The following is a 16,203-nucleotide window of genomic DNA, read 5'->3' as shown; positions in this document are numbered from 1 at the left end:
AAATGTCTTTAGGTAAAGAGAAATTGCTTGATTTGCTTAGATTCAGATGGGGTGTTCCCACTTACTTATGCTGTGTACTGTATATCAAATGCAGGGCTGCCAACTTTTGAGTTTAGCTTCGAGTGAGATTTTTTATTATTATTTTTTGGCGAGAGGGGGGGGGGGGTATGTAAAACAAATATTGCATCACAATAAGTGTAATTGTGATTGTCAAAACATTTGGTAACTAAATAGAATTTTATGAAGTTTAGTGACAACATGTTACAATGTTTACATTGTACAATGACTGGTAGGATACAGTTTGTATTATTGCTTGACAAAAATTAATCTAAAATTAATTTAAAAAAATAATCTCACCTAATGCTGTAAACATAGAGGGCCCAATCTGCTGGTATTATTAAAGGTTAAAAATAACAAATTAAATTAAATATAATGCAGTTTTTGTTATAATAACAATTATTTAATGACATAAGTAAAAATATAATAAATATGTAATATAGTGCTCAGCAAAATCTTCTCTCTAGCTATTTTTTCTATTCAATTAACATGCTATGGTCATTAAATGGCTTTCCTGAGGTTAATGTAAGGTTATGTGACATAATTGTTCTCCTGCTGTTATATTGACCTCTTTCCGTGGTTGAAAAACACTAATTGGTAGATATTATGTATACTTTCGGTAAGTTGTACTGCATCTTTAAATAAAAAAGTAACAGCTGATCGGTTCACGTGCACTTGAACTGAGGCGCTCAGCGATCCGTCACGTCACATTTGCAAGCGCCAAACGTATTTTTGTCTGAATTTCGGAATAAAATTGACGGAATCTAAGAGCTGAGAATTAGTTTAATATTAAAAGTACCTCTTTGCTCCACAATTTTTCTGTGCGTGAGAAAATGGATGTGTGGCGTGAGAGCGTGTGAAAAGTGTCAATTGCGTGAGTCTCACGCTCAATGCGTGAGAGTTGGCAGCCCAGCAAATGTCCCACAACAAGGCAACTGTTAACTTGCAGTGTTTATATCACTTTTGCAACAAATGTAGTCTATTAGAGCTGCAGGGTCCCCGTCACAAGGTTTGTCCTCCAGCACCGTGTGTCCTGCTGTTTAGTTTTCCGTGGAATCCACAGACCTCGTCAGGGTAGGGAGCTTAGTTTTAAATAGTTGAAATGGCACTTACACAACGGCCTGTATCAGTATTTGCTGAGAAAAGCCCCTCAAAAAAACAATGTAAACATAACAAAAATGCTTCATAAGTCAAAATAGTATTTGTTTTACTGTCATTGATCATAAAGCCCGTCACTGTTCTAAAGTTCCATTTTGCAATTGGGTCTGACAGAGGACGATTTATTCTTGTATTCTGCGTGTATGCTGGTTTTATGTAAGACTGGATGTTACATAACATCTTACTTTTTCCCATCTTAGGCCTACTTTTTTTTAAGTGTTTAAATCAAGACAACACAATCGTTATAGGGATAGGCCTACCCAAAAATGAAAATGTTGTCATTACTTACACTCAAGTTGTTCCAAACATGAATGAGTTTCTTTCTTTTGTTGAAGACCAAAGAATATATTTTAAACAATGTTGGCAACTAAGACAGTTGACGGAGGAGCTATTGACTTCTATTAGGAAAATAAAAATAGACCTATAAGGAAGTCAGTGGGTGCTGTCAACTGCTGGTTACCGCATTCTTTAAAATATCTTCAACAGAAGAAAGAAACGCATACAGGTTTGGAACGACATGAGGGTGAGTAGGCTAAATTATGACAGAATTATCATTTTTGGTGAACTATCCCTTAAGTGTTTTACAATTTTATTGCATAATTTTTAGGTAATTTATGTTCTTCGTTATTTGGGAGAAGAACTCATGTTGTAAATAAGGTTTATAGCCGGGATTAACAAGCATTATGTGATCGGACGGGGTCGGGTGGTGGGAGCTATAAAGCATTAAAGCTCATTTAATTAGAGAGAATGACCACCCCGTCCAACGGAGCGCAAACATGGAGTTTCCTACTACGGTAAGATACGCGTCATTTATCCCGCGAGAAGAACAGCTACATCATCCGCGGAGCCTCTACGTAGGCTACTCGTATATAATGGCCTATTAAATGTGGAGTCGAAGAAGCCTAGCACGAGAAAGAGTCGTTTAGAACGCTAGCCTCTTCTAAAAGCTCATGGCGCCATTTCAATCTTAAACTTTTTAAATCTGTCATAAAAATAAGCATTTTTCAGGTAGCCCAGTAATTTATAAATAAAGAGTGAAAAATTATTTCAGTATTTATTTTTGCATAATAGTAGGCTTGTTACATTGTAACACTTTTGGAACACAATTTTCCAATAATTTGATTTTCATTATTCCTCACAATACAAAATATATATAGGCCTACGACTTCTTCTGGTTATTAAAAACACTTTTAAAAATATAAATATCATACTTTGGTCTAAAGAAGACATACAATTTTATGTGATTACAATGTTTGGGCTTGTAAAAATATTATTATATGGTATAATTATAATTAAAACACAAACTAATAAATGGTATAATAATAATAATATCGATCATCCAGAATGCACAAGGTTATGTACTCATGTAGTGTAAGAGCTGGAGAGCTGGTCCAGTAGGTGGCAGTAAATCGACTCGTGCTGTTTCATCTACTCCACTAGAAGAAGAGGAAGATTTCTAAAGACAGCTGATGTGACAGCGATAAAGTTTTCAGCATGTAGGTATCACAGATTAGAACTCATATAAACTAAATCCAAAATAAATTGCATGTGTCTCTCACAAGCAGTCGAACGGGAATCGTAACCGCTTGCTGTGTTTGTTTAACGTTATCTGTTCACTTCTCTGAGTCTGTCGTGTTGTGCTCTTGACTGTTCCGGCATGCTGTTAATGTTGTTTTAAAGAAGGAGCTTTTAGCAATTCATTTTATAAACGTAACACGATAGCACATAAGCTATTGCCATATTTAAAATGTTAAATGATCTGCGCATGCATTACAAAATGTTAAATCAAACTCCCCTCAATTCTTGTCAGAGAGTCGCATTGCTTTTGACGATGAATGACTCCCACGTTGTTGATTAAGCTACAGGTAAATTTGGGACACCTATTTTTGCCATTGAGATGACCGATTTTTTTCCCTCCAATTATCCTAAATACACCCTGTTTGAGAGAGAGGAACAAATAGATCATAAGGTTCAGCTTAACCAGAGCTCAATTGATTTGAAAGTAAACCAGACAAAAATGGACATGTTAAATGACTTTAGATAGCTTTACTGAGTCTCTCACCATATTATGGCCTGCAAACTTTTATAGCACAACCCTTTCAAAAACCCACACACTTCCCATCAGCATTTCACACTTGGCATGGTGAAGTTAAAAAAGCTGTTGAAAGCTGTTTCCTTTCATTACTGATCTAGAACCAGTCTCTCCACACTAAAACCACAGTAATTAATACCAGCTAAACTGACTCCAGGCCAGTGTTAAATGAAGCTTACAGAGAAATGGATCGCTTAAGCCTCTTGTTTCCTGATTTTAACCCTCGGGTGCATGAGAGACAGTTTTGAAACATTAACTGGCAGTTCTGTCTCTCTGAGCACCGCAGGTGAGGCTGGTTATTTTATTCTCAAACTTTTCTGTGTTTTCGTTTTGGTTGATTTGTGTTTTTTATTTGGAGTGAAAATGGATTATGGTTTATGTTGACATGCTGAATCTGAGTTTGCATCCTTTTTGTTAGTCCATTGATGGTTCTGTCTTTGATTTTAGCAAAGAAACTATTACTATCATTCATTTATATTTAACATATACGTGTATGCATTTAGCAGTTGCTTTTATCCAAAGCGACTTACAAAAGAGGAACAAAAGCAATTAGTCAAAGAGACAGCAATATTCGTAATATGCAATGCCAGGGTTATTAGAAAACTAGATTAGAAAGCAAGCAAGAGAAGATGAGAAATGGATGTTTTATTTATACATCTGGTTATGTTCATAATTAAACTAATCTATCTAAAATAGAAGTTTGTTACATTTCAGCTGTCTTTTTTTTTTTGGTTTGTTTTTTGTGCTTATCATTTGGGGTCATGAACTGCTATATTAGGCCTATATATCAGAATTATATCGACCACTGCCCACCCTGCTCTTTAGGTGCATTGAAAACATCATATTAGATGGTTTCTAGATATAAAGGGATAGTTCACCCAGGAATACAAATTCTGTCATTTACTCACTCGTATGTTGTTCTTTCTCCTGTGGAAAAAAATATATTTTGAAAAATGTTTCAGAGTTTTTTCCCCCATACAAAAAACAGGTTTGGAATAATTCGAAGGTGAATAATTGATGGCAGAATATTCCCTTTAAAAGGAAAAATCTGTAATTTACTCACTATCATTTTAGGGTGATTCATTAACTTCCATTCATACATAGAAATGCAAGCAAAAGCGAAGAAGTTTGTACCGAAGTTATTGAATTTGGTGAACCCTGACCAGCAAATTCGCATAGCTCAGAGACATACTGAAAATATGTCTAAACAACTTGAACACAAATGTCAAAGCTACATTTTTTTTTTTATATCTGTCTACAGTTGTATTCTTTTCTAGACTAGTTCACATTAGCGTGAAGTCTATGTGGTGTAACAGGAATCACACATTCAGACAAACCTAATAGCCACACATCAAGACCACATCTTCTTCTGCTATTTTAACTTCAGCAGAGAAAATGTGCTATGAGAAAAAAACTACTCATGAAATAGGTTGTTACTATTGTTTCTGCTTGTGTTTATTGCTTCAGTGCTTGGAATTACTTACAATGATTTTATTAATCTAGCTTTTGTCTGCATGTGAAAATGACACGTGGAAGTGATGTGATGAAAACTGTTGAGCGTTGAAAACAACTGACTACTGTTGCAACAAGTTAAAGAAATAACTGTAGAAAATAAGTGCTTTTCAAGAAATCAAGTGGATACTCCTCCTCTGTTCTGCACACTGCACGGCTCATAATGTAGGAAAATCCCTTTAAATGGGAATTTATGTCATTTACTCGCTCTCACGTGATTCCAAACCTGTATTGAAGGTTCTTCTGTGGAACACAAAAGAAGATATTTTGAACTGAAAGCTGTCTTTTTCTGTACAATGAAAGTCAATGGGGTCCAAAACAACTTGTTTGAATTCAAAATATAGTCTTTCGCAGAAGAAATAAGTAATATAGGTTTGAAACAACACGGGGGTTAGTAGTAAATTAACTTTTTTTAAATAAAGAAAGCTTTAAACTGCGAAATAACTCCTGAGCTGTTCAAAAGCGACACTCTCTGACCCCGATGTTGACCCCGTGTCCTTGGCGTGTGTGCAGGTGCGATGGTGACGTGAGTTGCGCAGTAGTTCGAACCGAACCTCTTCATGAGCGCTGGGACTTGGTGGAGGCGTGTGCTGAATTACTCAATGCCCAATGGCAACGCAGCATGGGGGCGCGAATTCACTCGCTCCGCCAGTCGAGCCACAGCTATCCTGTGTGTCTCCTACTGCTGAAGGGGGAGAGGCGGAGTCAAGACGAGAAGCTAATAGGCCACGCCCGCTTGTCCCGTGTCCTGGGGAGCCGTAGTTTGTTTGTGGAGTCGGTGGTGGTGTGCGACATGCTGCGAGGGAAGGGGTACGGCCGTATCCTGATGGAGGCTGTTGAACGGTATGCCAAAGGACGGGGCTGCACCCGATTGTGCCTAACCACCCATGATAAACAACACTTCTACGCCCATCTGGGGTTTGTGCTGTCCAAACCTGTCCAAAGTGTCGGGACGCTGGCCTCCTTCATGCCTATGGAGGTGTTGCACAAGTTCTGTAGAAGCACAGAGAACGAGGAGGAAGAGAGGAAGAGTGATGTTAAGTTGTTTAGCAATCCTGCACCATCTACACCTTCTGTTTTACCACCTCCTTCTCCTCCACCACCACCTCCCCCTCTACTCTCCTGTCCTCCTCCCCCTATTTCTGCTCCTCCTCCTCCACCACCACCTCCTCCTCCTCTACTCTCCTGTCCTCTTCCCCCTTTTTCTGCTCCTCCTCCTCCACCACCACCTCCTCCTCCTCTACTCTCCTGTCCTCCTCCCCCTATTTCTGCTCCTCCACCTCCTCCATCTTGTCCTCCGTCATCCTGGGTTCCAGTAAGTCAGACTTTGGAGCAAACGCCGTACACAGACAACAGAGGGTTGCCCATCTTCTGGATGCACAAGGACATCTGAAACTCAGGCTACACTCCTTCAGTCTGTAATTATTCAGGGATACACAAAAACAGTGTTTACAGGTTCAAGGGAGATCCTGTTTGAACTGTATTGACTGGAAATACTGTGACAATCTGAATGTGCCTTAATCAGAGTTTACTTTGTTTTAACTGTTATTTATTTTGTTTTTATATTTTAAAAATGATTGAAAGGTAAATATTTTATCACAACCCTCTTAAAGGAAATGTATTTGCTGAGATTTCCTGTTGCTTTCAAATGGTTATTTAAAGAATAAAAATAAAAACATTCTATAACTTCACATTTTGTGCTTGTCAATTAATAGGATCACATTTGAGGTCGGGTTGTTGATGCGTAATGTTTCTATGGGCATTTCCTTTTTATCAACATTGGGATTTTATGTTAAAATTCACACAATGATGAAGTCTCCATACTCGCTGCTCACTCCAGAATACAGTAAAACAGTAATATCGTGAAATATCATTACAATTTAAAATGACTATTTTTCTATTTGTTTTCTATTTGAATATTTTTTTTAGATTTAGATAACCTTTATTGTCATTATAAACATGTATAATTAGGAAGTGCTTCCCTTTGTGCCGGATTATACAACAACACAAACAATGTTACATACGACACAAATATTAAACATACAGTATAATACAAAATAATAAGTTTTAAATATATCAGTAATAAGAAATATATTGCACTAAACCTGTGAATTGCAAAATAAAGAATGAAAAAAGAAAAATAGCACCATGAGACTGTATATGTATGTAGCAGAGAGGGATCAGTGTATATTAGATAAATATATTTTAAAATGTAATGATATTTTATGTTTCAAACTCAGATTGTGATTGAGAAGCCAGAATTTTGTAGTGCATCTTTACAGTACAAACCTTCCATGTAATATCTCATGAGCTCATAAAAGTGGTTAGCAGTTTTAGAATATTTTAGAGTATTTTTTTTCTTAATGATTAAAAGTGAGTGTGTTATTTCTTTAACTATTAGTACACAATTTGAATAGTTCCAGACTCATTTCTAGATTATTTGCTGCAAGGTATGTCACTTACAATGAATGACACTAATTGTGTGTATTTCATAGGCATGCATTTGAGATCTTCGATTCATCCCATCCTCACCTTAGCCCTGTCAGCCATTTTGTTTCCCAGCAACCCTGTTCAGAATATGGTTCAGGGGGCGGAGTCTGTCATCGGGAGGCGTGGCTTTTCAGTGATCTGGAATATGCCTACAGCTCGATGTCAGCGTCGGTACGGAGTCTCCCTGCCGCTGCGCCAGTACAACATTATACATAACTCACAGCAGAGATTTCAGGGTCAGAATATGAGCATATTTTATCAGCGCCGTCTGGGCCTCTACCCCTACATCAACCGTCAGGGGTCAAAAGTCAATGGTGGCCTGCCTCAACAAGGATCCCTAAAGGCTCATCTCTCATTGGCCGAGGCACAGATCATTGAAGTGTTGGGACGGATGTTCAGCGGATTAGCTGTGCTAGATTGGGAGGCGTGGCAGCCCATATGGATGTGGAACTTCGGAGCCAGAATTGCATATCGGAAATTTTCGAAAAAGCTGGTTAGGTGGAAACATCCAGATATGTCAGAGGAGGAAGTGAAATCCAAGGCGAAGGCTGAGTTTGAATTAGCGGCAAGAGAGTTTATGGAAAAGACTCTGCGCCTTGGTGTTCGCCTCTGCCCAGAGGGATTATGGGGGTTTTATGGGTTTCCCGGTTGCTATAACAATCATGGCCAAGGACAAAGCGGCTACACGGGGCAGTGTCACAATGGCACAGAGATTTTGAATGATAGACTGGCGTTTCTATGGCAACACTCCACCGCCCTGTATCCCAGCATTTATCTGTGGCGTAAGCTGGCAGGACATACACATGCTCAACTAATGGTGAGACATCGTGTACTTGAGGCCCTCCGAGTGGCATCCCAGCATTCACTTGGCACTGAAGCACTTCCTGTTTTTCCCTACACCAGAGTGGCGTTCTCACACACTTTGACGTTCCTGAATCAGGTACCTACACAAGAACACCCTGACCATTTCCACAAAGTGTTTCACATTGTGAAGGTCAGAGCTCTGAGCTCCAGTCTTATCATGCATTAGTGGGCTCTTCACCTCCACCCAGAATAGACACTGAAAGAGGAGGGGGTTTAGTTTCGAGCTTTTGCCCAGTACAGTAGCCTAATAGTGATTCACTTCATCATCATCTTCAAGTGGATGGCACTGGTGGAGCTAGGGGGTGGCCGTGGCCAAAAATTGTGTTTTTTAAAACGCTGAACCGTCTCTTTAAGACCACAAAAAACGTGAGACTTTTCTCACGCACATAGTAAATATAGTCAATCTTTCTCAACTGGTTGGTTGCAAGAACGTTTTGAGTAAGTCGAATAGAGTGCAGTCAACAACAAACGTAGTTCTCTTTTTTTCTCATGCTCCTTTTATTTTAGAAGGTGTGTGTGAAAGCTTGTGACACTTCTGTCAGATGCTGAGAAAACGGCGTTGTCCTTATTCAGTTGGCTATCTTCGGTAAAATGAGATGTTATCAGGCCAAATGTCAGTAAAACTAACTTTTCTGTCATATGGCTGACAGCCGTTGTAGGCTACTGTGCTTGCACATTACGCGCAAATGCGGCGTGCTGTAGCCGTAGTTGCCGTTAATTAACTCATGTAAGAATCAAAAAGGCGATTAAAGCTGTCAAAACTGCATGCATGTATTTGTTATACTATGCGTCACATGTGTCTGGATTAAATTATTCTGCAATGTGAGATCACAATATAAGGCACAAACTGATATGTAATATTTTAATGTCCAAATAAATGTGAGCACTGTGCATTTGTACTAGAAGATATGCATTCATTTTACGTTAATTTGTAAAAATTTGTAATTTGTTCATTTTACATTATGTGCTGTTGACTTCCGCCTTGTTCACATTCTTGCACATGGGGATTCAAAAGAGAACTTTTGTTTTCCTTTTTAATTTAGGTATGATAGAACTGTTGCAATTATTTATTTTGACAACTAATATAGAAAGTTAAACTTTTTTGACAAACTCGGAATTGGTTGAAGAGTTCATTGATTATAAAAAACGCATTGAAGGTTGAATAATCTTTGGACTACAGTATTTATCTGCATGCTATCTCATCCATGAAGATGCAACAATGTAGAACAAGCAAGTTGAACTTTAGCTATAGTGTGTGCCCTTTTATTACTATTTAATTAATTTTAATATGAGGTGGTGGGTAATAATAAAAAAAATATAAAATTCACTCAGTATTCCATGATTCCTATCCTAATTCACTACTAACTCAATTACAATTAAGTACAAATTCACTTTATTCAGTTATGTAGGCACTAAAACAGTCCAATAGCCTACATTATATTCAAATTATTTTTTATCAAAAAATAATTAAGATTTCTGTGCCACCCCAAACTGGTTGCTGGCCCTTGCCTGGCCACCCCTATGAAAAAATCCTGGCTCCGCCACTGGTGGATGGTTCTCCTTTAGCCCAGATCCAAGCTCAAGTATGTGAATTCTTGGCCAATAAATTGTAAGCGCATAACAATGCATTACTCTACAAACTTGGCATGCATTTCTGTTACTGTAACTAACCTCCGTACTCAAGGGGGCGATAGATTAAATCTTCTCAATCTTTAAAAAAAACATTATTTTATCAACACTGTTAAATGTAATTTTTAGCAAATTTCAAAATTAATATCCATTTAAAATGATTAATTTGAGTGTTTAGTGTTCTTTTATTTATACCAAATATTAAAGCATTTTTATATAAGACATTTATAGGTTATTGAGAATATGAACATAATTCAGAAACGGTCAGAATATAAAATTTGTGAATCCCTAGTTCTGACCACTGTTATTGTAGTATTATTTATTCTGACTGTTTTTATTAATATTTACAATTAGCTTTTATTTTATTTAAATTTCTACTTAATTTTAGTTTACATTCTAGTAGTTGTCATTTAATTATTATTTTATATTTCTAAATAGTTTTAATTCATTTTTATTTCAGGGTTTACTGTAATAGTTTTTCCATCTAATATTTACATTTTATTTCAGTTAACATTTCTAGTTTCCTTAATTTCAGTTTATCATTTTATAGGCTATACTTAACTCTTAACTTATTTCCGTTATTTGCAAAGCAAACATAGGCCTATCTAATTTTCATTTGTTTTAAGTTTTTAATTTAATTATATTAATATTTTATTGTATTTTAGCTTAATTTAGGCTGATCTGACTTTAAAAACTATATTATTGTGTGAAACTTTATCATAATATGTGTGTATCTTTTCAGACGGATTTGGAGCACACACTAGGTGAGAGTGCTGCTTTAGGTGCCGCTGGAGTTGTGTTATGGGGCGAGCTGAGTTTCGCCGAGTCCAAGGTTAGCTGTGTGTGAAAGTTTATGGTCTGGATTTACCACTGTGTGATAACCTAATGAAAAAAGTTCTGTCATATACAAACTGAAAATGTATAATAGCCTATTCTATATTAGACTTAGCACATGCCTCATCATTAGTCATTGCTGGAGCTGTTATGATATATAATAAGTTTCTGTCTTTTTCCAGCGGCAGTGCGCCCTCTTGCGTGATTACCTAGGCTCAGTATTAGGAGAGTATGTCACCGCCCTGCAGGCCAGTGTGAGGAACTGCAGCGAAAGAATGTGTAACTCCCAGGGACGCTGTGCTCGACAGGACCCTCACTCGGATTACATGATCCCTCTACATGGTACCCATGAAGCTCTTCCTCTCAGCGACATGAGGTCAAAGTTCAAGTGTGTGTGTTATGAAGGATGGAGCGGAGAACAATGTGATCAAAATAATTTCTAAGAATGTGCAATCATTTCTGCAATGTGACATTTGAATTAAACAGTATATTCAATGAAAAAAAAAAAATGTTGAGTGGGACCATCAGGAATTGATTGGATGGTGAAAAGTGGGTGTTACATACCAGAATGGAGTCAGATTTGAATCTTTGCTAAACAGTGCCTAAATAGCTATTTAGCTGTTTATTAACATTATCCAATTGAGTGCAACAGTTCTGGAAGTATTTTTTATGGACTTTAAAAAAAGTGTTCAAAAGTTATAAGCTATTAACCAAACCAACATGCTACGAGATGAAGCACAACTTAATTATTTGAAGCAAAAAAAAGTATTTGAAAATAAAGGTTCAAGACTGTGTACTTAACAGCTTTATAATGAGAAGAAGAACTACAATCTCATTGCAAATTATATTATTGAAATAAAAATATATATTTAAGTAGTTTGATTAGGGAGACTTGCTTACGTCACTTGCAGCACTTTATGGGAGTGGGTTGGCACTAGAATGTTTTTTTGCTTGTTTCGATTCTCTGATTAGTGGAGATTTAATCACAGATTCATGCATGTAGTTTTTCACCAGAAATCATGCTGTTAAAAATAAACCGATGTTATTAAAAAATATATATTAGAAATATTGTGGAATGGCGGCTTCAACAAAAACATACCACACTGTAAAAAAATTTTTTTTTTAAATGTGATCAGTAAGTCATGACAACATGTTTTTACATTACTTTATAACTATATAAGTTATACAAATTCAAATAATTTTTAAGCCAGTTTAATGTAATTTAAGTTGAAATGACTTAAACATCTAAGTTGATAGCACTTAAAAATCAGCAACTTTTTATTTTTTTTATTTTTTTACACAGTGCATCAATTAACAAACTCATAGCTGTAGGCCTGTCTTTAAAGTTTTATACGCTATCATTCTCTTATGGGGAAAACAAATGGGGTTTTTACTTCTGGAACCTGACTGTTGTACTCTAACCCCGTGGCCTGAGTGACATAAGCAGAACAAGAAAGTCATTTTAAAAGCACAGATAAATCATAAACAAAAAGACCAGGGACATAATTAATAGTAAAGTCAATTTTGATTTCATGTCAACTTTAAAGTGCTTCAAAAACTCAACAAAATGTAAGATCCATGTCATGTAGAATTTTTTTTTTTTTTTACTCTTTAATTCGTTTAAAATTATTTATTTTTTTCTCATAAATAGAACATCATGGTCTATATAATTATTTACAGTCATTGTGCTCTCAAAAGCACTCACAAAAGCTCACCATAGTGAATGTTCTTGCTCATTCAAAACATCATTGATCAATCATGATTTATGTCACAATCTATGTTTGTTTACAGTGATATCAACTAATTAAAATATATTTTACATATTCTTTCCAAATTTCCTAGTGTGGTTTTGTATTTTCATTTTCTGTAGTGAAACTAATGTAGCAAGTTGCCAACACCTGTACCAAAAAATAAACAACAACACTTAAATCACAATAGTCTGCTGTTTACACTCCACAAACAGGGTAAGTGAATGTTTTTGAGCAAGATAATTGACTAATGGATTCCACCAGAGTAATAGAAGACAGAAAATCACACACATTGACGTAAAGTTCTAGATCATTAGCAGACTCGTAATCAGTGCTCTTCTCTCAGTGTTGTCACAGTGCAGTGTTTCTGCTGTCGAGTGATATGTTCTTATGGTCTCTGCTCTGCTGCAGCTGTTGTAAGAGTTGGGAGATTTCTTCAGCTGTTTCCTGTTTCTGTTTCACCATCTCCAGAAGTGTGTGGAGAGCACTGCTCTGCAGGACTGGAGGGTTAGTAAAAGAAAACAATGTTAATTGGTGAAATAACAGTTTAACAGGCCCTCTAAATTAATAGTCCGGGTTTAATGTATTCAAAAAGCTCTGTCCACAGCATCCGTAGAATGAGGATTACCACAGAAAGTAATTTTGACAATTTCACCCAAAAATTAAAATCACCTCATGATTTACTCACCCTCAAGCCATCCATATGACATTCTTCTTTCAGACGAATACAATCGGAGTTGATGGAAAAATGTCCTTGCTCTTCCAAGCTTTATAATGGCAATGAATGGTTGTTTCTGTTTTGAAGTCCATCAAAGTGCATCCATCCATGATAAAAGTAATCCACGCAGCTCAGGGGGTTAATAAAGGCCTTCTGAAGTGAAGCGATGCGTTAGTGTAAGAAAAATATCCATATTTAAAACTTTATCAACTAAAATAACTAGCTTCTGGTAGATAAAAATATACAGCCGATCACTGCCATTATAAAGCTTGGAAGAGCCAGGACATTTTTTAATATAACTCCGATTGTATTCGTCTGAAAGAAGAATGTCATATACATCTAGGATGGCTTGAGGGTGAGTAAATCATGGGGTAATTTTCATTTTTGGGTGAACTAACCCTTTAACAACAAGAAAAAATGTTGTGTTCCTCCAAGAAACTTTGCATTAGTTCGCAAACCTTTGCGTTCCTTCGCAAAACTTATGAACTCAAAGTTTCTCAGGGGAACGCAAACATTTTGCGAGTGAATGCAAAGTTCCTCGGGGGAATGCAAAACATTAGAGAGAGAACGCAAAAGCACTGACATCATTTTTTCTACCATCATATTTTTTTCCCCATCACCATGTCCCTATAGGAGCTCCGTAAAAATGCAAAGTTTCTCGGGAGAACACAATACTTTTCCGAGAGAACGCAAAAGCATTGAAATATATTTTTTCCTCCCATCTCATATATTTTTTTTCATCATTGTGTCCCCTTAGGGACTCTGTATAAGTCAACATTATTCCACAAAAGCTGTAAATGGAGCTTAACTTATATTGAAGCCCAAACTATATATATATATATATTTTCATTTTAGCCTTAAAACACATTAATTAGCTTAAACAAACAGATATTCTCACCTAAAAAACTGAAGATAAGAATGAGAATGAGGAGGAACGCAATGATGGCTGCACATGCTAAGAAATAGTGTCGTCTAGTGGAAGTGCAAATGTCATTCAGTCGGCTCATACAGGCTGGCTGACCAGTTTGATAGACAACTGCCCGATCTTGCATCTGGAGGTTCCCGTTGGAGGAAGGAGGTGGTGGACGGGGTGGCTGAACACCTGCCGGTGAAAGGTAGGTTTGAGTTGTATTGAAACCAACAAGGATTTTAAAGTCATAGTCTCTTACACGATGAAATACCTTTGCTGTGCTGTTCAGAGTGTGTGCGGTGCAGGTCATTGATGGAATCGACCGAATGGAGCTCAATCTCTGTCAGGTCTCGCTCGCTGACACGAACAAATGCTGGAGGAGGAGAAGGAGTGGACTTCATCATCACTCCCACTACTGAGAAACAGACAGAATGCAAACCCGATTTAAATATTCAAAAACATAAATAAATAAAAATATTCTGTTATCATTTACCCTCCCTCATGCCATTCCAAACCTTCATGACTTGCTTTCCTCCATTAAATATTGCCCGCAAATACATTTAATGGGGACTGGCTACAGACACAGAAGCACCATATGGTCTATATAGCTTTGTCATAGGCCTATATGAACTTCATCATGTGAGAAATTGAAGTGTTCCAGTAAGCTGATAACAGTAATTGGAATTTCATGGGACAGAGCAAGGAAAACAGTCTTCAGATTTTCTCCTTTTGTGTTTCCATTAAAGGGATAGTTCACCCAAAAATTAAAATGTCATGCTTTACTCACTCAAGTTGTTCCAAAAATGCATGCGTTTCTTTCTTCTGATGAACACAAAAGAAGATTTTTTTTGAAGAATATTGGTAACCAGACAGTTGATGGTAGCCATTGACTTCCATGGTATTTTTTCCTACTATGGAAGTCTATGGCTATACCGTCAACTGCCTGGTTACCAACATTCGTCAAAATATCTTATTTTGTCTTCAACAGAAGAAAGAAACACATACAGGCTTGGAACAACATGAGAGTGAATAAATGATGCCAGTATTGTAATGTTTGGGTGAACCATTCTTCCTAACAAATAAAGAGCAGAAGACATTTAAATGTGTTAATGACTCCAACCCCATGATGAATAAACACTAAATTAACTGTAATGCCATATAGTTTTACAGTTAAGTGCAGCTTTATTGATGTTATGCTGCATTAACCTATGTGATGCAATAGTGCTGTTTCTTTTTAACAGCTATATTTATCTCAAACATTTTGCCAACGTTGATGCATGACTAAAATCCTGTGTTACTTGTGTTGTACGTTTTCAAAGCCTGGAAACAGCAGTGATATGCTGCTATATATTGAACAAAAAGGGACATTTGTTTGTCTGTTCACCCTGCCACTCAAAATCTAGTCTTTTCAATCCATAGCCTACACCTCAGATAAAGACAGTAAACACAAGTGCTCTGCATTAACCAAACATCTCATCATATTACTCTAAACCAGGACTCATTCGAATAGTCTCAGAAGAATATTGGCTGAATAGATAAAACTGAGATCGGGTGAATTCATGTAAACTTTTTGATGTCTCTATGGCCCAGACACGTAACAAATTTCTTGATGCCTGTGCGTGTGTAAACTTACCCTCAGACTGGCTTCATCAAACGCTAGTGGACGCCTGTTGCGTGGTTGCGTTGTGGACAAACACTAAAGAAAAGAAAGGTAGCAAAGCCGCTGTGATTTGGATGGTCTCCTTCTCATACGGTCTGAACGTTCTGTGCCCGTCTCGTCCGCCTGGCACCTCTACCCCTAAACACAGCTCAAAATCCCCAGACCAAAAATAGCTACAGTCTCATGGACGAGGAGAGAGGTTATTTATAGATTTGGGGCCAAATAATCATTCAGTAGCCTAACATGCAGACTGTGTGCATTTTGTGATCCAGGCATTAAAACTTTGACATTATAGCGTTAGAGAGAGTTTGATATGCAGCTTAATAGTAGGAATTCTTATATCCACTAGATTCTTCAATTAGTATTGGGGTAGAATGAAAACTACAACATATATAAATGATTGCGTTTCACAAACTAGCGAATTGGTTTGCTATAGCTAGCAGAACGAGTTAAGATTCACATCGAGCGTCACATATTCATAGATAAAATAATTGTATGTTGCCATATTTGTTTGTTTATAAGGGTCACCTC

The 16,203-nt window shown here is 37.0% G+C and overlaps 3 protein-coding genes across 6 annotated transcripts; 2 read left to right on the top strand and 1 right to left on the bottom strand.

Annotated features, from left to right (window-relative positions):
• Positions 1 to 1,707: 1,707 nt before the first annotated feature.
• Positions 1,708 to 11,227, top strand: hyal3 (hyaluronidase 3). Of its 2 annotated transcripts, none has more exons than XM_084087155.1 (4): positions 1,708 to 1,738; positions 7,315 to 8,249; positions 10,545 to 10,634; positions 10,819 to 11,227. In XM_084087155.1, the coding sequence occupies exons 2-4, from the start codon at positions 7,317 to 7,319 to the stop codon at positions 11,077 to 11,079; spliced, it is 1,284 nt and encodes a 427-aa protein (XP_083943281.1). In that variant the 5' UTR covers positions 1,708 to 1,738; positions 7,315 to 7,316; the 3' UTR covers positions 11,080 to 11,227. The 2 variants fall into 2 exon arrangements, with proteins under 2 accessions (XP_083943281.1, XP_083943280.1); XM_084087154.1 differs by lacking the exon at positions 1,708 to 1,738 and adding an exon at positions 2,654 to 3,593.
• On the top strand, positions 2,620 to 6,510 carry naa80 (N-alpha-acetyltransferase 80, NatH catalytic subunit). Its single transcript, XM_084087156.1, has 2 exons — positions 2,620 to 2,711; positions 5,333 to 6,510. Coding segments are annotated over exons 1-2 (882 nt in total). The 5' UTR covers positions 2,620 to 2,709; the 3' UTR covers positions 6,213 to 6,510.
• Positions 11,228 to 11,429: 202 nt separating the features above from the next.
• LOC311066146 (uncharacterized protein) lies at positions 11,430 to 15,843 on the bottom strand. Of its 3 annotated transcripts, none has more exons than XM_084087159.1 (4): positions 15,646 to 15,832; positions 14,284 to 14,427; positions 14,124 to 14,204; positions 11,430 to 12,884 (listed from the first exon to the last, which is right to left on the bottom strand). In XM_084087159.1, exons 2-4 carry the CDS (start codon positions 14,414 to 14,416, stop codon positions 12,736 to 12,738), a joined length of 363 nt encoding a protein of 120 aa, XP_083943285.1. In that variant the 5' UTR covers positions 14,417 to 14,427; positions 15,646 to 15,832; the 3' UTR covers positions 11,430 to 12,735. The 3 variants fall into 3 exon arrangements, with proteins under 3 accessions (XP_083943285.1, XP_083943283.1, XP_083943284.1); XM_084087157.1 differs by having other exon boundaries at positions 11,889 to 12,884; positions 14,001 to 14,204; positions 15,646 to 15,843; XM_084087158.1 differs by having other exon boundaries at positions 11,898 to 12,884; positions 14,112 to 14,204; positions 15,646 to 15,816.
• Between the last annotated feature and the right edge of the window lie 360 nt (positions 15,844 to 16,203).

The sequence above is a fragment of the Abramis brama genome (genome assembly GCF_963993115.1).
Source record: "Abramis brama genome assembly, chromosome: 16".
In the NCBI taxonomy this organism is placed as follows: domain Eukaryota; kingdom Metazoa; phylum Chordata; class Actinopteri; order Cypriniformes; family Leuciscidae; genus Abramis; species Abramis brama.
This window is presented reverse-complemented; position numbering and strand designations above follow the sequence as displayed.